We start from the raw sequence: 21565 nt of genomic DNA on the forward strand, positions 1-21565 counted from the left end.
GTGGCAACTGCTTCTCTTCAAGATATTTCCTCACTGAAGGGCCAAAAACATCATTGACCCATTCAGTGAAGAATATCTGCGTGACCCAGGATTTCTTATTGGACTTCCACATCACATTCAGTCGCGCCTTGTACACTTTAACCACTTAACTGCGCCAACCGAGTTTTCATAACCAATTCTAAATGTGTACGAGGTTGGTTGTGTACGAAATGGACTCTTGGGACCTCCAGTGAGAGGCAGCCATCTTGGAAAAAATCCCAGAATGCCCTAGGGCTGCTGGCTGGGTTAGTACCGAGTGAGTAACTGTGGGTGGCGCACGCGCCTCTGGCTCCCAAACACCTGTCCGACGCGGTGTTGAAAGATAATGCTCTGTCGGTGAAATTCAAACCTTATTGTTTGAAGAACATAAGGGTCATAATATTGGGGAAGCCAGGCGCAATAAGGACCTAACACAAAGGTTGGATGCAAGTGATACAGCACCTATGAGGACGATACAGCGAGCGTATCCAGTTGTAGCTCTGAGCATCACCCTTGCAATCCTATGCTATTTATTTAGATGATACTTAGATGAATCGTTTTCTGCGTTCAATGATGATGCATCTGATACAAATAGCATAGATGAACAGTGTTAGCGGCTTCCATGGTGGTGTTTTCCATAGATATTTTCAAGAATACCTGAATCTCTTCTCAACTGACGGACACCTATCCCAAGTTCTTTCCTATCCCAAGTTCTTTCCCAAGAGGCAGACAAGAGGAGCTCCAGCATATTTCAATAATCCTAAGTATTGTAGTACAGGATGATGATAGTGAGTGGTGTCCCAGAGAACATAAAGGTATAGTGCTTTTGAAAAATAGGTGAGATAACAGGAATGTGCCAAGGGAAGTGAAATAGTAGATGAGAAAAAGTTACCCCTAGTGTTTACAGTGCAGAGAACAACATTCAAGATGGCCGCCTGCAAGAGGAAATACAAAACAGAGCTTGATTTTGCTGGATTCAGTGAAGAAAGCATTGAGATAACCAGTCTATACAACAAGGTCGTAAAATTAGATACTATTGTGACCTCTCATGTAGAAATAATTAGTAAATTGAAAGAAAGTAATCAGAAATTGTTGCACTCACGGAGACAAAACTTGAAGATGCTATTTTAAATGAGGTCATATTCCCAAGGGGCTACTCAATTTGGAGACGGGACAGAAAAATCAGAAAAGGCAGTGGCGTTGCTGTGCTGGTGAAAGAACACCTAAAGGTGAACGAAATAGTGACTGCCAATCCACAAGAAGTTGACATAATAGCACTAGAGATCTGCCATGAGGATGATAAACTAATGATCATAAATGCATATAGTCCACCGTTAAGCAGCACATGGTCAAAGGAGGAGCTAGATAGTAAACGAGAAGGTCTTATAACAATAATGAGAGAGATCATAGCGAGAGCGGATAACGATAGTTCACGACTGTTGATAGTCGGCGACTTCAACTTGAAATCCATAGACTGGGAAGCATGTGAAGCTAAAACAGAAGATTTCTGGACCTGTAAATTTGTAGACCTCATCCTGGAAACATTCTTGTATCAACATGTTAACACTTTCGCGCCCCCTGGGATGGTAAAAAAAAAAAGCGGTATGTGCGCGGGTCGTTTTTGCTGCATAAGCGTAAAAACAAAAATGTGTATACTCTTTTTACTTTCCTTACCTTAGTTCTCGAGCTACGTATTTCATTTTGGTACCAACGTGTTCGCAATAAAATTCTCTAGAAGAACATCAGTAAAAAAGTCACGAAACGTATAGGGATACCAGCACCAAATAAATAACTACGAAGATGACTCGCCGTGAGCGCCCAACAGCAACAAAATGTTTTTACTCTTGGGATTGTTATCACCTCCACACTTGTCCTACAGCGTTAATTTTGGTATCAATGGACTCGCAATGAAATTCCCAACACGGTGATATGAATATAAGCGTAGAATAATGATTGCGGCCCGCCCGCAAGAGTGTGGGAAGTGGTGAAATTGTTACCCGGTATCGGTGACGGGACGACGCACGGCGCTTTGAAAGTTTATACTTATTTCACTCTCATGACATTAATTTTCTATGTACGTCATTCATTTTTGTGTCAATGTGTTCGCAATAGAATGTTCTATGAGCCCATAGGTAAAAAAGATCAACAAAGCGTAAGATAGAATAGCGCCAAATATAAAAACGCTGGAACATATCAGTGAGTGTCAAACACACACGAAATGTTTTTACTTTTGTTATGTTTGTCAAGTTTATACTTGTTGCACACAGTTATTTTTGGTTTTACATTGATCGGAATAAAATTCCCTAAACAGACATATGCATATAATACATATGGGGGAAGCATTACCAGTATAAACGGCTAAAGTCACCCACCTGCAACCCGTTTGGGACATAATACCATTTGATCGAAGTGGTCCACACCTTTCATGAACTTATTGTACCATGCAGCCTAGTGGTGAGAAAGAGAGCCTCATGGCGCGCAGTTTGAAACAAACCCAAAGTAAATCGGATAAAAATTGAATTTTATACAAATATTTTAAAAGAGGACATAACTTTATGTCCACCATGCGTTAGCGGTAGGCGAAACAGGACGCAGGGGTGCGTCCGGATAGCGCGAAAGTGTTAAACAAGCTACGAAGATGAGGGAAGGGGACGTCCCCTCCATGCTAGATTTGATATTTACCAGGAAGGAGGAAGAAATATTTGACATTCAGTACCTTCCTCCCTTGGGTAAAAGTGACTATGTCTTTTTGGGAATAAAGTATGCAATGCGTTATAATCTGGAAGAAAATATGACGGTCGATGCAAATGAAAAACCTGACTTTAGGAGAGGACATTATGGCAACCTTAGAAAATTTTTTAGTGAGTATAATTGGACAGACTTGTTGCTAGGCAAGAAAGTGAATGAGATGTATGTCAGGTTTTGTGAAATATATGATAAAGGCACAAAAAAATTTATACCAAAACAGAAAAGCAGAACTAGGAAACAGGATTGGTTCAACAGAAAGTGCGAGAGGGCCAGAGACCAAAAGACACAAAAATGGAATCAATACAGAAAGAGGCCGAACCCACAAACATACCAGCGATACAAAGATGCGAGAAACAACTACACGGCAGTGAGGAGAGAGGCAGAAAGAAATTTTGAAAAAGGGATTGCAGACAAATGCAAAACAGAACCAGGTCTGTTCTATAAATTCATAAACAACAAATTGCAGGTAAAGGATAATATTCAGAGGTTGAAAATGGGAAATAATTTCACGGAAAATGAAAAGGAAATGTGTGAAACATTAAACGAAAAGTTCCAAAGTGTGTTTGTACAAAATGAAATCTTCAGGGAACCAGATACAATAAGAATTCCAAAGAACAACATAGAGCACATAGAGGTGTCCAGAGACGAAGTGGAAAAAATGCTCAAGGAGCTAAATAAGAACAAAGCAGTTGGTCCAGATGGAGTTTCACCATGGGTTCTGAGAGAATGTGCACCTAAGCTCAGCATTCCTCTTCAACTGATTTTTCAGGCATCCCTGTATACAGGAGTTGTAGCTGATGTGTGGAAAAAGGCTAACATAGTTCCAATCTACAAAAGTGGAAGCAGGGAAGACCCCCTTAATTATAGACCGGTATCATTGACAAGTGTAATAGTCAAAATATTGGAAAAAAATAATTAAAACTAAATGGGTAGAACACCTGGAGAGAAATGATATAATATCAGACAGACAGTACGGTTTTCGATCTGGAAGATCCTGTGTATCGAATTTACTCAGTTTCTATGATCGAGCAACAGAGATATTACAGGAAAGAGATGGTTGGGTTGACTGCATCTATCTGGACCTAAAAAAGGCTTTTGATAGTGTTCCACATAAGAGGTTGTTCTGGAAACTGGAAAATATTGGAGGAGTGACAGGTACGCTTCTAACATGGATGAAAAATTTTCTGACTAATAGAAAAATGAGGGCTGTGATCAGAGGCAATGTATCGGACTGGAGAAATGTCACAAGTGGAGTACCACAGGGTTCAGTTCTTGCACCAGTGATGTTTATTGTCTACATAAATGATCTACCAGTTGGCATACAGAATTACAGTACAACCTCGATTCAACGTACTATATGGGACCAACCCCAGTTCGTTGGAGCGTTGGATTCGTTGCAAGAGGTGACCTTCAGGAGGCGTTTGTGTCAGTGTCTTTTTTTTCTTGTACACAATAAAAATGCATTATCATATTACATACTCTTACCTATACCTGTATATTACTTCTCTACTAAAAAATACTGTAATTCATAAATTTACCTTATTGTTGAAGTTATGTCCATCTTGAAGTTTCGTGAAGTTGTGAATGCTCTACATTAAATACGTACTGCAGTGCATTATGCCGTTAGCAGTGTGTTGATTAAAAGTAGTTCTGCTGTATGTTGAGTACTACAATACAGTTAATGAAAACTATTGTACACTAAAATTACTACAACTTTAATTTTAACACTGTGTTCACACTTAAATTTAACACTTGTTCTAACTGTTCACGCTTCACATGATGTTTTTAGATGTGTGCATCAGCTTTGCTGGTGCTCGCTGCTGCTATGGGTTCAGCTGCTTCTGAGTTGGTGCTGGCTGCTGTTGTACCAGTGCTGGGTACAACTGTGCTTGTGCTGGATACGGCTGTTGTACCAGTGCTGGGTACAACTGTGCTCGTGCTGGGTACGGCTGTTCTCGTGCTGGGTGCGGCTGTTCTCGTGCTGGGTTTGGCTATTCTCGTGCTTGGTACGGCTGTTCTCTTGCTGGGTATGGCTATTCTCGTGCTGGGTACGGCTGTTCTCGTGCTGGGTACGGCTGTTCTTGTGCTGGGTACAGCTATTCTCGTGTTGGGTACGGCTGTTCTCGTGCTGGCTGATTTTCTGCTACTAGTTCTTGCAAAATATTGCTTCATTTTTGGCATTAATAAGGCACTATTAGTAAGCCCCTGAGACATTTTGTTTTATAACCAAAGAGCTGTAGTAAAAAAATGGTCAATTCCACGATTATTCTTCCACCGGAGGATAAATACTGTACGTCAATCGCAGACAAAGCTAAGAGTACTGGGTGCATACTGTACGAATGCAGACTAAGTCTATACGTACACCCTTCAGTAGGCTGGTGTTTAAGCCTGATTCCAGTAACATAAATTTCCCTTAACAATTTGATTTAGATCAAATTATATATTTTTGGGTTATATATTTAGTTTAGCAACATTATTACGATAATAAGAGCTATAAAAAATACTTATTTTGGAACTGATTTATTAATTTTATTATTTCGAAGCCGTAGGTCACTAAACTGTGGCAACGAAATCGAACAAAACACTGCCTGGTGTTGTGTTCGATTTCCAGTAACATATATTTCTCTCAAATATTCAATTTACATCAAATTATATATTTTTGGGTTACATATTTAGTTTAGCAACATTATTATGATAATAAGAGCTATAAAAAATACTTACTTTGGAACTAATTTATTAATTTTATTATTTCGAAGCCGTAGATCGCTGAACTGTGGTGACAAAATCGAACACAACAAGCATGGTGTTGTATGGACAGGGACTAGACCTGTCCACTCGTGCTGGAGTTGTGCTGCCAATAACGTGAATAATTTCTCAAATAGAAGATATCTATCTTATTACAGTATATTTTTGGTTTTATTTAGTTTAGTTTAATTAGGATAATAAAGAGTTATTAAAATACCAGTTTTAGAAATGATTTATTAATGTGAAACGTTCAAAGCCATGGGTCACTGAACTATGACAACACAGACGAAAGTGAGTGAAACCTCACTGTAAAGCGAGATTTACTGTACAGTATTCCCTTATCTGTCCACCCTCACTCGTCTTGTTTCATCACAGAAAATGTATATAAGAAGATTTCAACATATTAGCTAGCTATTCACACTTCAGCTTTTAAATTAATTTACAAAGATACGTGTGCCACAAATCGGTGAACGAAAATCATTGAAACTCAGTCGTTCACTTGTGTGGACGACTCTGGCTGGTGTTTGGTTAATATGCGTCACTTCTTGTGGACCATTCTGGCTGGTGTTTGGTTCATATGATTCACTTGTTGTGTGGTCCACTTGTGTGATCCAACTTGTCTTATGAAGGAATTATTAATTGTAATCTGTGATAGAATGAAACAGTTTTACACCAGTCTGTGAACTCTGTCCCAACATTGTAAGCTTGTGGACCACTTGTGGTCCACTTGTGTGGTCCATTTTTGTGGTCCATTTGTGTGATCCAACTTGTCATATGAAGGAATTATTAATTGTAATCTGTGATGGTACGGTAAAGTTTTTCTACCACTGTGAACTCTGTCCCAACATCGTAAGCTTGTGGACCGCTTGTGGACCACTTGTGGACCACATGTGCGGTCCACTTGTGTGGTCCACTTGTGTGATCGAACTTGTCATATGAAGGAATTAATAATTGTAACCTGTGATAGAATGTGAAAGTTTTCCACCAGTCTGTGAACTCTGTCTCGACGTCGTAAGCAAATCCGAACATCCCCCGCTTCGGCGAACCATTGTTCGTCAAACCGGGTGAGTAAATCCGGCCTGAAAAGTGTGCGAACTAGCCGGAGATTCGTTGAATCGGGGTACGTTGAATCAAGGTTGTACTGTATATGAACATGTTTGCTGATGATGCTAAGATAATAGGAAGGATAAGAAACTTAGATGATTGTCATGCCCTTCAAGAAGGCCTGGACAAAATAAGTACATGGAGCGCCACTTGGCAAATGGAATTTAATGTTAATAAATGCCATGTTATGGAATGTGGAATAGGAGAACATAGACCCCACACAACCTATATATTATGTGAGAAATCTTTAAAGAATTCTGATAAAGAAAGAGATCTAGGGGTGGTTCTAGATAGAAAACTATCACCTGAGGACCACATAAAGAATATCGTGCGAGGAGCCTATGCCACGCTTTCTAACTTCAGAATTGCTTTTAAATACATGGATGGCGTTATACTAAAGAAATTGTTCACGACTTTTGTTAGGCCAAAGCTAGAATATGCAGCAGTTGTGTGGTGCCCATATCTTAAGAAGCACATCAACAAACTGGAAAAGGCGCAAAGACATGCCACTAAGTGGCTCCCAGAACTGAAGGGCAAGAGCTACGAGGAGAGGTTAGAGGCATTAAATATGCCAAAACTAGAAGACAGAAGAAAAAGAGGTGATATGATCACTACATACAAAATAGTAACAGGAATTGATAAAATCGATAGGGAAGATTTCTTGAGACCTGGAACATTAAGAAAAAGGTCATAGATATAAACTAGCTAAACACAGATGCCGAAGAAATATAAGAAAATTCACTTTCGCAAACAGAGTGGTAGACGGTTGGAACAAGTTAGGGGAGAAGGTGGTGGAGGCCAAGACCGTCAGTAGTTTCAAAGCGTTATATGACAAAGAGTGCTGGGAAGATGGAACACCACGAGCATAGCTCTCATCCTGTAACTACACTTAGGTAATTACACTCTTGAGGCTAGCTGAATCTCTTCCTGTGAGGGACCATACAAAGCGATCTTTTCAAGACTACCTTACAAATTGATCTTTTCCTATAATCTTTTCAATACTACCTTATGCTTTACAAGCTTGGTTACATACAACCTACAAGTTCTAAAGCCAAGGGTGTACGTGAGTGCATTATTTGCAAGCACACAGAATGAAGAAACAGAAAGCGAAAATTTATCTGTACCTGGTGCACTGAGAGCGAAGTCGCGCTGTGTACCATGGGCTACTTCGTTGATTATTACTCACTTCCAAAGTACTGAGTGTGTAATACAGTGTGTTACTGTGTAAATAGTGTGTGAAACTGTACGTATTGTAATTTTTGGGAATTTTTAACAGGTAATATTGCGACAATAAACATTTATTGTGGACACATTACTGACACATGTATCACAGTTCCATGGAACATTATGAACGTTCTACTGTATACATATTGTAAAGGACACAAATATGCATCATATACAATAAAAAAACAAATAAAACAGCATTGGAAATACATAAAACAAATAATTGAAAATATATTTGTGGCAACACCCGGTGCTTGAATGGCCCGAGCGACCATGTCTGGGCGAGTCACGCACACGGGCGACCAGGCCCTGATGACTTCACAGCGCATCTTGTCCACGTCCCTACAGCCAAAGTAAGTGGAATTTGGTACTTATTTTTACATAGACATGTTCAGGGAAGGGAATTTATCATTTTACGAAGAAAATGAATTTTTTGGGAACACTTCATTTCATGCACACCGGGGGAATTTCTCAATAAACTCCGAGCAGCACGGTGGTTAAATGCCTTGAATACGCGTGGATTTTCTGAGTGGTAGACTAGCAGCGGCTTGACTTTGCAATCGCCACTTGCATTGGCGCAGAGCACGAGAGTAAGCCGATCCTTCAACGGTTTGTGGCCAGGCAAAGATTGTTCCTCCTGTGTGACGTAGGTCCTCCGTCATTTTCTTCCAAAAAAGGCCAGTTTTGTCACAATTAAAAACTTGTTGGGGCAAGAACTCCTCTCTAGCAACAAATTCCTGGAACTCTGGTACAAATTTCTCGGCAGCAGCTTTATCAGAGCTGTCAGCCTCCCCATGTCGCACAACACTGTGGATACCACTTCACTTCCTAAATTTCTCAAACCATCCATGGCTTGCCTTAAATATCTCCTCCTCTTCAGACGACACACCTGGTGTCTTCCTGACAAGGTCCACATACAACTTCTTGGCCTTAGCACAAACAAGAGCTTCAGAGACACTATCGCCATGTAATTGCCTTTCATTCATCCAGACCAGCAGTAGCTTTTCAACCTCTTCTAGGATTTTTGGATGTTTCTTGGTAACCTTGGTAACTCCTTTAGCCACCTCAAGCATCTTAAAGGACCTGCCATGCTCCCATCATACCCATAAAGGACAGGTATGAGGACCTGCCATACTCCCTGACGAGATCAGTCACACGGACACCACGCTCGTGCTTTGCTATGATTTCCTTCTTCACTTTCCATGGCGATTGTCGCTTTCTTCCCCTTCCCAACACTGTCTTTAGCAGGCAGCTTCTTTACAACAACAACAACACTGGCATCGGAGGCGTCCGAGAATTTGCGAGAACCCGCGAGATGCTAGGAAGCACCATGTGCGCTTTGCTCGTTAATAGATGTAAAGCTCGTCAATAGAGACAAATTTGCTGCGAGTGGCTCGCTCGTTACTCGAAATGCTCGTAGATAGAGCAGCTTGTTAATCGAGGTGCCACTGTATATGTGTGTGTGTGTGTGTGTGTGTGTGTGTGTGTGTGTGTGTGTGTGTGTGTGTGTGTGTGTGTGTGTGTGTGTGTGTGTGTGTGTATATATGTGTGTATACATACATACATTCACCTTTGAGAATGCACATTAATGACACTATATAACAGACATTTCAAACCCTTTAAGCAGGGCAGACGTAATTCTGTGTATCAATGTATTTATGTATGTAGGTTAGATTAGCATGTTAAGAGCACTACAATCATCTTCTGTGGTTGACTGTTCAATAAATACCTGAACAATATGTTTAACAGATCTCTCACATGTCCAGGAAGGACAGAGGAAAATTTATACATACTAGTTAGCATTGTAAATGTGTGGTCACATCTGTGGTAGAAAATAATAATAATAATAATAATAATAATAATAATAATAATAATAATAATAATAATAATAATAATAATAATAATAAAAAAACAGCGTTGAATGTAATGAAACGCCATTTTCTGGGTGAGTCCCGGAGGCTCCCCGGAGCTATCCAGGCTGATATGCTAATGTCAAACTTTGGCATCAGTCATGTGTATGGAGTTCTGTGGGCCTACCGGGGACCACTAGCCAGAACCTGGCCCCCCTCACAGAGGCATGAGGAGCAATGGCCTATAGAAACCCCATGTGGTTAGAAGCATTCTATGTCTGCCATTGACCGGGTAAGCACCCAGAAAGGTAAGCGTTCCAAAACAAATCCCTATTCTGGTGAAAATTGCTACAAAAAGCTGAACAAGTGAATAGAACTCCCCAAACAGAAAGGAGCAAACGGTATAACATCACACGTCGCCGCCGTTTGCGCAGCTCCCCCCTCCCCGGGAGGTGGAAGGGAGAGCCCAAGACCCCCGGGCCAGCCATCCACACCCCAGTTCTGAGGCTAGATATCAAAAACACGCAAAAACTTCTGACCGGGAGGAGGGAGGGTTGCCGGGGAGCCTCTGGAACTCGCCCAGAAAATGACGTTTAATTACATTCAATGCTGGTTTTCTGGGGGAAGCCCCACCGGCTCCCTGGAGCTACCTACCCAAAGACGAAAACAAGAGGGACCTAACCCGAGAGGCGGAAGTCGCACATTCCCCAACGCGAAGCGGAGACAAAACTGCAACTACCAACCCAAGGCCACACAGGCCCGACAAGGCCCAGGAACAACAACGAAGGAACGCAGAGCCAACCTATGAACGACATGGGCACGGGGACAGACAGCAGGCTGGCAGGATTGAACCACCCCGCGGACAACTCAAGAGAACCGCACACTAGAACAGGGAAGAAGGGAACCCATAACGACCCAAAGCATGACCCTGGTCACGGCAGCTGTGGCACGCCGAGCACGGTGAAGTGCCGCAACCGAACACAACACACAATGCACCCCCGGCCAGACCAACCAAGCATCAACCCAAGGGCCCCTCTGGAAAGCAGTCGTGCCTGTCTTCACCAAGAAAAGAAGGAGACAGCTGCAAGCGAACAAACCTATCAGAAGAACCAAAATAGCCGAACCCAGGGGCCGGAGGAGGGCATGAAGCACCCTGACCCGACCCCCAGAGGACAACGGCAACAAGAAAAGAGCATCGGAAAACAATCCAGAACCTAAGGGGCCACAAGAAACCAAGGAGAAGAGAAGAGAGCACGCAATCCATGAATGTTCCATGCTGGAACCCAAGCCGGCAAGGAACCAGATGAAACGTCTGCCGTACAGAAAACTTCCATATGCTAGCGAGCTCGCCAGGAGATCGGAGACACTGTGGTTCCGATGCGAGACTCGTGAGAAGTGACAACGCGAGATCTTGAAAATGCCAACTGGCAAGGTAAGCCAGAAAACCAAGAACCCAAACCTGGCAAGCCGGGAAAGAACCAAACACAGGAGCCAGCTAAGCTGGTAAATCCTGTCAATGCAGGCAATTTGACTGCAAGCAGCCGGAGAAAAGCCTCAGGGTCAACTGAGGAGGACCACCACCACCACACCCTAGGTAAAGCCTAATCAGGTGAAAAGCAGAACTTCTATAACAAAAAAGGCAAAAAAAGGAAAAGCAAAAGCACAATAAAACCCCCGAAACTCCACAACAGCAAACAAGCAGTCAGAGAGAAACATCGGCCCGCCGTCAATAGCTGAAAAGCAGGTTGCGCAAGCCGCAGTGTGCCCTACCAGCCAACACACACACTCCTAGGGGGAGGGGGGGGTGGAGTTTTCTGGGGAGTTCTTTTGTGCTTATGAGGACGTAGGTCACATTTTTCAACCAGGCAGTAGTCTGTTTTGATTCCCCTACCTTTCTGGGTGCCTTCCCTAGTTGATGGCAAGATGACATACTCTAAATGTAGTGTTCATGAGCCATTGCTCCCTTTGCCTCTCTGAGGAGGCCAGATTCTGGCTCATGGTCCTCAGTAGGCTTACACTAAACTCTGCAACTGATGACACTCAATTAGTATGGCACTTGATCAGTACGATAGCTTCAAGGAGCCGACGGTACTCCCCACAGAAAAACAAAATAATAATGATAGGATTTAGATATCTTACCTTCCCTAATAACCACATGACAAGTGTGACAGGATAGAAATAATACAGGAATTCTGATGACCAAAAAGCTCGCAAGTAAGTCCCTGAGTAGTAACCATGGAGCAATCTTGATGCATAAATACATCTGGAAAGATAACCCAATGTTAAGTAAAATAAATGAGGAACAATCAGCAAAGAAAAATCAAGTTCAGTGCTGGGTCTTGGCTGCTCAGATACACCATAACATGTGCACTAATAAGCACATTGCAACATCCAACAATAAAAAAAAGCATTGAATGTAATGAAACACCATTTTCTGGGTGAGTTCCGGAGGCTTCCTAGAGCTTATCGGGCTGATATGTGTGTATTAGACTGTGGCATCAGTCAACTCGATGGAGTTCTAGCCTACCGGGGGATCACAAGCCAGAACCTGGCCTCCTCAGAGAGGCACGAGGAGCAATGGCATATAGAAACCCCCATGTGGTTGGAAGCATTCTATGTCTGCCATCTACTGGTTTAGGCACCCATAAAGGTAGGCATCCTAAAACAAACTACAGCTGGTTAAAAATTGCGACCAAAAGCCGAACTAGCAAGCAGAACTTCTCAAACCAAAAACATACAAACAAGCATGACATCACCATCGCCGCCATGGCTCTGTCTGTGAAGTTCATCCCTCCCTGGGAGGGGAAAGGGGGGAGGGGGAAGGGGGGAGCACCAGTCCCCCCCAGCTCCGGCTATCCAACCCCAGTTCAGAAGCTGCATGTTAAAAACGCAAAAAACTGCCGACCGGTGGGAGGAAGGGTTTGCTGGGAAGCCTCCGGGACTCACCCAGAAAATGGCGTTTCATTACACTCAACCGCGGTTTTCTGTGGAGAGCTCCTCCAGCTCCCCAGAGCTACTTAATCAAAGACAAGAAAAACAGGGACTTACCCAGGAGGTGGTCGCGCCTCAATTCGAAGTTGAGAACGGGCTGCAACCTGCGACCCAAGGCTAGACACGCCCGAGTAGTGCCAGGAACATTAATAAGGTGGCCAGGTCCCTGTCCAACCTCCAAAATCCCTGTACCTGAATGTCAGGCCAGGACCCTGTTCAACCACCTAAAACCCTATGCCCGAATGTCAGCCCAGGATACGTTACCTAAAACAGCAGCTAAAGCCGCGAAATTGCGAACGTCGTAGGCATGACGATAGACCGCAGGCTGGCTGGACCGAATAACCCTACGGACGACCTGGTAGACCTGCACCCTGGAACAGGGAAGAAGGGAAACTGGGTCTATCCAAAGTGCGTCCCCAGCCACCGAGGCAGTGGCGTGCAAGTAACGATGGCGAGCTGTAACTGGACACAAGACATGGTGCACCACCGGCCAAACCAACCAAGCATCAACAACCCAAGGACCCCATCAGGAAACCTGCAGTCTCATTCTTTGCCAGAAAAGAAGGAGACGGCTGCAAACGAACAAACTGACCACCAGGACCAAAGGAGCAGAAACCCCTGTGCCGGAGGAGAGAATGAAGATCCCCAACCCAATCCCAGAGGCCAACAAGAAAATGAGCCTTAGAAAAACAATCCTGAACCGAAGGGGCCACCACAAACTGAAGAAAAGAGAGAAAAGAGAACACCCGGTCCAACGACCAGGATGGCTCAGGCGTTGCATGAGCAGGCCAGAGGTGAAACAAAGCACAAGAAAACTTGCAGAACGGAGCAGAAGTGACATCTCCCCTGAACGTAAGCTGAAGCAGCTCTGCCAACGTTGCACGATACAAGACGACAGTATTCAGCATAAGATGACAATCCTGAAACAGCCATGAGAGAAAGGACAAAACTACCCAATTAGAAATCGAAGATAACCTACGAAGAGACAAAAAGTGATGAAAAGTCCGCCAGGAAATTTCATACTACTGCCGAGACGAAACACGCAGGTGGAACACCACCAACGAAGCCACCTGATTACCATACAAGTGGCATTAAACCCGCATCAGAAAGACCAGATGCGAAGATTGGAGGAAAAGATCGAACCAGCTACGTATTGGACTGTGGAGCTGCGGAAAGCTCCCTGGGTTCGGACACCAAGCAAGCAGCACCTGAAACCAAGGCTGGGCTAGCCACCAAGGTGCCAACAGGACTACTCTAACCTGGTAAGTCTCCAACCGAGCCAGAACCCAAAGCAACAGCTGGACCGTGGGAAGAAGGTACAGGTAACCCCACCTTGACCAATCCTTGACCAACCCTGATGGCCTCGCAGTCGGGGAAGGGCGCCACATATACTGTGAGATGCCTTGACCACGCCGACATGAAGAGGTCCACCGCCAAATGCCCGTATGTCCAGCAGAGCCAACTGAAGGAGTTGGCGTCGACTGTCCATTCCGTGGACAGGGGAATGAACCGGGACAGGCCGTCCACCAGGATGTTGGGCATTCAATGGATATGAACCACCCAGAGAGCCAAACCCCGAGAATCCAGCAGACGAGTCACCTGAAACATCCAGCCCCAAAGAGCTGAGGACTGCATCGAACCCCCGCGGTTCAGACACTGAATCGCGGGGGGTTCATTGGTTTCTATAGACCATTGCTCCTCGTGCCTCTCTGAGGGTGGCCAGGTTTTGGTGCGTGGTCCCCGGTAGGCTAGAACTTCATCGAATTGACTGATGTCACGGTATAATACATACATATCAGCCTGGTAAGCTTTGAGGAGCTGGAGGGGCTCTTCACAGAAATGCACATTTAATGAGCGAGACATGACAAGAAGAGTTCACCTTACTGTGAATCATCATTTCATGTGCACATTAAGCCACGCAGCAGATTACTATGAGCTTGACGACAAATGTCTAACTTCAGTGCAATCTCATTGAATAAATACATAGTTCACAAGGAAATGAGATGCAGTGGAAGTATTCATGCCTGGGTGGAAAAATGGTTGCAGGAAACAGCATTTCAGTGCATCAAAAGAAGTTTGATTGACAACCGGACCACATCATGATAGGCATATATACAGAAAATTTAACAAAACACTAAAACTGTAATATTACAGTACTGTATATCCCATCTATGAGTAAATATTATTAAATTAATAAGAGGAATCTAGCTTTTAGTACAGTATATATGAAAAACACTTCTCTGAGCAGTACACTCAGTTGCTCCCTAATGCAAGATTATACTGACCTTAGGTTAGTATCTTCTCACAGTCAGAGCAGGTGGACATACCGCATCGGCGTAGCAACGAACTTTTCAATATACAGTAATTATTTACTGTTGAAGCTGATGTAAACATTATGTTCTTCTGGCAACATGCACCATTTTCAGTTGTGTAGTTGTAACCAACTAATACAATCTCCACTCCACAGATCTAGGTCTCTCACCACCTGTTATATGTAATTTTCTATGTTATGTTATTTTCCACTGTCAGGGACAGTAGGCTTATATAGGGTCCCTCTTGGCCAACTACTGACATTACAAAACCCTGAACAGAGTAGTTTTCTGTGGGGAGCCCCTACGGCTCCCTGGAGCTTATCGGGCTAATGTATGTTATATTAGACCAGGACATTAACTAAGGAGTTCAGACCTACCAGGGACCAGTGCCAAAACCTGGCCCCTTCAGAGAGGTTTCAGGGAGCAATGGCACTAGAAAACCCTCTTGTGGTTGGGGTTTTCCTTATCTGCCATCGACCGGGGTCAGGCACCCAGAAAGGTAGGCATGACAAAACAAACCCCACATGGTAAAAAACTAAAACAAAAACCGAACAGAGAGGTAGAAACTCCCTACAATCCCAAGGAAACAAGCAAACATCACACTTTACTGCCACGCCGATCGTCTGCGCAGCCCTCCCTGCCCCAAGAGGGGGAGGGGGGAGCCCCAGACCTACCGCGCCAGCTGCCAAGCTTCAGTTCGTAAGCTAAAGTCAACCGGGATAGACGCTTCTCTGGCCTCGGTTTCCTAGGCGGTGTTTGCCTTGTGTGGCGTTCACTGCCGTGTGTTGTGTTGTGTGGTGGCCAGGAGTACTTCATCAGTGCCGGGGCTGCATGCGCTTAGTGGCTGACTTCCCTAAGCGCCCTGCGAGTACTGCCCTTGCGTAACAGGGTTATCTTCCCTGGGGCGTTCGGGAACCATTCCCGTAGAGGTTCTTGCTGCTCGGCATTTGCCTCACCCTGGCCAGGGCCAGCTGGGGCTTGGGGCCCTTGTTTGGCCCTGGGTAGGGATTGGTATTGTGCTGGTTAGGGCGTCAAGGTGTTGCACAGCCTGCCACCTAAGCGGCGGCCAGTTCCTGTTGCCTCTGGAGATGGTGTGCTTTTGCTGGGTTTTTCTTTTGTTTTTATTTTCAATTGCCTGGTGGGGATCTGCCCAGTGTGGCTATAGTTCCACTGGTAGTGTTTGGCAGCCCTCTGCTATGCCCCCGTGATTGTACATGTCTCAGGGGTTTTCAGTGCTATCCTCTACCCTCTTGTTATTTTGGGGTTTCTTAACCGGTTTAGCAACACCTTGCCCGGGCTTCCCGTAGCAGTCAACCTACGGGCCCTGAAAACCCCTGTCTAGGTTCGGTGGACCATTGAATGTGTGTTCCGGGTTCCATCCCGTCTTGTACGGGATCGTTGGTTGCTGTGCCCTTGTCTCCAGGTGACAGTCGCCACTTTTACCTCCGTCATGCTGCCTGTTGGGTCACTAACACCTTGACCCAGAGTCTTGCGAGAGAGATTCTCTGCTTGTTCTCCAGTAATCTCCTGATGTTATTACTGTTCAGAGTACAGGCTGCATCCGTGTTGCAAGCTAGGTTAGGTTGCTGCAACATGCTAGGTTGGTTTCCCCCTCGGATGCCCCGAGGCCGCCCCGTTTTGGTTAGGTGTTGTTCGCCCCTTTCCCTCCCTGTTCCCGGCTGTGGACCGTCTGCAGGTTTCGGTGTCGGGGTGGGGTTTCGTTGGGGCCGAGACTCAGGTGGTTTTCGGGGGCTGCCCCGTTCGGGTTGGGGGACGGAGGTGGTTTTCGAGCCTGTTCCTCCTGCCAAGGCTTCTGGGTCTTACCAGCGGCCCTTTCTTGCTGCCTTTCCCATGGACTCTTGCTTTTCTTTAAGGGCGGAGGGCTTGGAGGACGGCTCTGCCCCGGGGCCTCTGTTGCTGGTTCCCGGAGCTGTGGGGGATGCCTGCTAGCAGTTCTGGGGCGGTTTGCCCCTGCCTGGGTTTTCTGCTTTTGGGCGGCGTTTTTCGCCCATCCAGTCTGCTTGCTTCCCACTTTTGCTGGCGTGTTTTCGTATCTTTAGTGTCGGTCACAGCCCTCTTGTTCTGGCGGCCATTTTCGTCTGCCGGTTTCCTGGCGTGGCCACCAGGGCGGTGTTGCGGTTTCTTTACATGCGACTGGGTGTGCGAGCGAGCTTCTTGGGTGAGTTTTCCCTTTTTTTCAGGGGTTTTATTCTCCTGTTGTCGTTTCTTTGTTTTTCTGGCGTTTTCTGCCCGTTTCCTGTTCCTCTGGGAACGTTTGAGTGTTGATTTTACACCGGGTTTCCCTTTTTGTCTGTTTTGGGTCTTGGCCTTTGGGTTTGGGCTCAGTGTCCCTGGCTGTTATGCTTGCTCCTACACCTTGTCCCTCGGTTTTCGGTCTGTTATGACCGTTTCCCTGGGGGTTCTGTCTGGGGGCTGTGCTTTGCCTTTGTGATGTTTCTCCACCGGCAAAATGTGGTGGTTTGGCTTCCTCCTGGTTTGATTCCGGGTTCCTTTGGGTTCTTTGGTTTTGTTCCAGAGGTTTCTTCCTCTTGGGCCCCCTTTGTGGGTTCAGGGGGCTTTGTTTCCTAGTGTGTGACCCGGTTTCTGCCTTCTGGAGTTCCGGGGTTTTCCTGGCTTCCAGACTGATCTTTTTGGGTCTTGGCACGTGTTGTGGTCGTGCTGGGACTTTTAGGTTTTGTTGTCGAGGTGGGCCTTTTGATGCAGTTTTGTGCCATCTATGCCTGGCCAGCGTGTGCTCTGCCCACTGGTCGGCGGCTTGTAATTTTCTTTTCAAGTGTACGTGTGTGTGTGCGCATGTACATGTGTACACTGTGTGTGTGCACATGTATATGTGCATACGCACATGTAACATACCTTGTGTGTATGTGTATATGTATGTGTATATACATGATATGTACTGTATATATGTGTATGTGTACTTTTTCTTTCGGAAGGGGCTCTGTTCCCTTCTCTGTTGACGGGGCGCTGGGGAAGCAGCTTGCTCTGTTGACTCTCGTATGGTCCCGCTGTTGGTGGGCGCTTTTGGTTGTCTTCTGGCCTCTGGTGGCGGCGGTGGACGGCTTCTCCCCCTTTGGGGGGTTCAGAGCTGGCGGGGTGGGCTTCTCCCCCTTTGGGGGGTTCAGAGCTGGCGGGGTGGGCTTCTTCCCCTGCGCTTCGTCATGTCATCTTGGTGGGTGCATTGGGCGTGGTCGATTCCCCCCATCCTTTTGGGGTTTCCGTCTGCTCTTTGCAGACATGGGCCTTTCAAATCTGCAGTTCATCTAGACTTCTTCAGTCTGCGCCCTGGTTTCTATGCCCTCCTCGGAGGACTGTTGTCTCCTGTCCGGTTTCTGTTGGGGCCGGGTGCCTGGATGGTGGCCCTGGACCTCAAGGTCAATTATTGGCACTTGGTGTATTTTTGTATCTTTACCGGATCTTGGTGCCCTGTCTGAGTCTGCTTGGGATTCGGTGTCTGGCCTACCTCGACGACTGGCTGGTGTTTGGTTTCCTGGTGATCTGGAGGCCTTTCCATCTGTTTCTGTCCCGGGTTCGGACCTGGGCCTTGTTCAGGGCTTTTGGGCCACTCCTTGTCTTTCCCTCCGGAAGTGTTGCTGCGGCTGTGGCCCCGCCTTCGGCTGTTCATGAGGGGGTCCCGAGTTGCTCGAGCAGTTGTGCGGGAGTCTGAACTTCGACGTGCTGCTCTGCCCGCGGGGTTGGGTTTGGCTTCGGCATCTGATTGGTTCCTTCGGAGACTCCCCTTCCGCCTCTTGCAATCGTTGGGTTCGTTCCTCCGGGGATCTTGTGTTGGTGCTGTCACCAGCTTCCTCTTTGGGGTTTTCGGGGTTCTGTGCCTTGGCACCTCCCCGAGCCTTCGCTCGATGTGTTCACAGATGGGTCATCTCTCAGCTGGGGCTTTGTGACCAGTGCTCACCAGGTCGGCCGGGGATGGTGGAGTCTGTCCGTCCGTCGGGCTCACAGCATGATTCAGGAGTTCGTGGCTGTCTGGTTTGCGCTTCGGAGGATTTGGGTCACTCGGTGCTCTACCATTCAGCTCCATTCGGACTGTTCTCTGGCAGTTCTTGCCGGAACCATAGGGTTTCTCTTAGGTGTTGACCTTTGGGGTTGGTTCCTTAGAGTGGCTCGTTTGCTGGATTCTCGGGGTTTGGCTAACCGTGAGGTTCATGTCTGGGGTGTGTCCTGCGTCCTGGCGGACAGCTGTCTCGGTTCATTCGTCTATTCGCGGATTGGCCAGTCGTCGCCAACTCGTTTCGTTGGCTCTGCCTGACGTATGGACTCCTGGCCATGGACATCTTCGAGTCGGCATGGTCTAGGCGTCACCCATTTTATGTGGCGCCCTTACCCACCTGCGAGGCGTTCACGTTGGATGCTTTTCGGCAGGACTGGTCAAGGTGGGGGTACCTGTTCCTCTTCTCCAGTCCAGCTGTTGCTTCGGGTTCTGGCTCGGTTGCAGCCCATTCCCACGAGAGCAGTCCTTATGGTTCCTTGGTGGCCAGCCCAGCTTTCTTTTCAGACGCTGCTTAATAGGTGTCCGAACCCAGGGCGTTTTCCCGCGGCTCCGCCTCTTTCGGCAGGCTGGATCGGTCCTGTACGCGACTGGTTCGGCCTTCTCCTCGCCTCTTCGCGTCTGGTATTTTGACGCTGGTATCACCATCTCTGTGGTGTTCAGGTGGCCTTGTTGACGGTGTCCCACCTGCGAGCTTCGTCTTGGCGACAGTATGATGTTCCTGGTGTTTCTTACTGTTGCCTCGTTTTGTGCGGCGCTTGCGGAGCCGCTCCGGCTTGCGCTCTGGGTGGACGTCACATCTGCCCTGTTTCGTATGCTTTCTCGTTTTGTTTCACCTCCGGCCTGCTCATGTGTCACCTGCGCCGTCCTGGTCCTTGATCAGGGTGCCTTCTTATCTTCTCAGTTTGTGGTAGCCCCTTCTGTTCAGGTTTCTGCTCTTTGGTACTGGTGGTAGATTTGTACGTGTGCAGCCTTTCTCCATCCTGGCGACGGTCGAGACGGCTGGTTTCCGGAGGGGTTCTTGGGTTATTGATGCTTGATTGGTTTGGCCGGGGGTGCGTCCTGTGTTGTCCGGTTGCGCTTTTTGCCGTTACCTGCATACCGTGTCTGGGGAAGCACTTTGGTTGATTCAGTTCCCCTCGTTCCCTGTTTCAGGGCTCAGGTCTCCCAGGTCGTCCGCAGAGTTTTTCAGTCTTCCAGCCTGCGGTCTGTCTTTGCACCCGTGCTGTTAGGACGTTTGCAGCTTTTGCTGCTGTGTTGGTGACGTCTAGGGCTCATTTCGGGCGCAGGGAATTGAGAGTCGCATAGGTTCTTGGCCGCCCATTCTTTATGCGCGTCTGCTCCTGTGCGTTCTTGTTGCCTTGGGTCGCAGGTTGCATCCTGTTGTCTCGGCTTCGCGTTGCGGAGTTTGTGGCAGCCGCTTATATATATATATATATATATATATATATATATATATATATATATATATATATATATATATATATATATATATATATATATATATATATATATATATATATATATATATATATATATATATATATATATATATATATATATATATATATATATATATATATATATATATATATATATATATATATATATATATATATATATATATATATATATATATATATATATATATATATATATATATATATATATATATATATATATATATATATATATATATATATATATATATATATATATATATATATATATATATATATATATATATATATATATATATATATATATATATTATATATATATATATATATATATATATATATATATATATATATATATATATATATATATATATATATATATATATATATATATATATATATATATATATATATATATATATATATATATATATATATATATATATATATATATATATATATATATATATATATATATATATATATATATATATATATATATATATATATATATATATATATATATATATATATATATATATATATATATATATATATATATATATATATATATATATATATATATATATATATATATATATATATATATATATATATATATATATATATATATATATATATATATATATATATATATATATATATATATATATATATATATATATATATATATATATATATATATATATATATATATATATATATATATATATATATATATATATATATATATATATATATATATATATATATATATATATATATATATATATATATATATATATATATATATATATATATATATATATATATATATATATATATATATATATATATATATATATATATATATATATATATATATATATATAAAAGTTTGTGAGGGTACCACCTCTGGTGCCAATGTGGGGACCCATAGCCTCGGAGAAGAAAATAAAAAGTATTCAGAGGAGACCTTGTGGTTTCTCACTGAACACTAATATTATCTTCTCCTACCACCCCCATTCTTTTGTATGAACACATATATATTTACTTTATTTGAACTTTGTTACAAAAAAGGAGTTACAT

The 21565-nt window shown here is 44.4% G+C and overlaps 1 protein-coding gene across 3 annotated transcripts in view; it reads right to left on the reverse strand.

Annotated features, from left to right (window-relative positions):
- LOC123761060 (palmitoyltransferase ZDHHC22) overlaps positions 1–21565 on the reverse strand; it is a 75669-nt gene that overhangs the window by 24772 nt on the left and 29332 nt on the right. For all 3 annotated transcript variants that reach the window (XM_069339341.1, XM_045746944.2, XM_045746943.2), the window contains one exon: positions 11829–11952. In XM_069339341.1, coding sequence (XP_069195442.1) covers positions 11829–11952 — 124 coding nt within the window. The remainder of the gene's footprint in view (positions 1–11828; positions 11953–21565) is intronic.

Source organism: Procambarus clarkii, chromosome 41 (assembly GCF_040958095.1).
Source record: "Procambarus clarkii isolate CNS0578487 chromosome 41, FALCON_Pclarkii_2.0, whole genome shotgun sequence".
Lineage (NCBI taxonomy): Eukaryota > Metazoa > Arthropoda > Malacostraca > Decapoda > Cambaridae > Procambarus > Procambarus clarkii.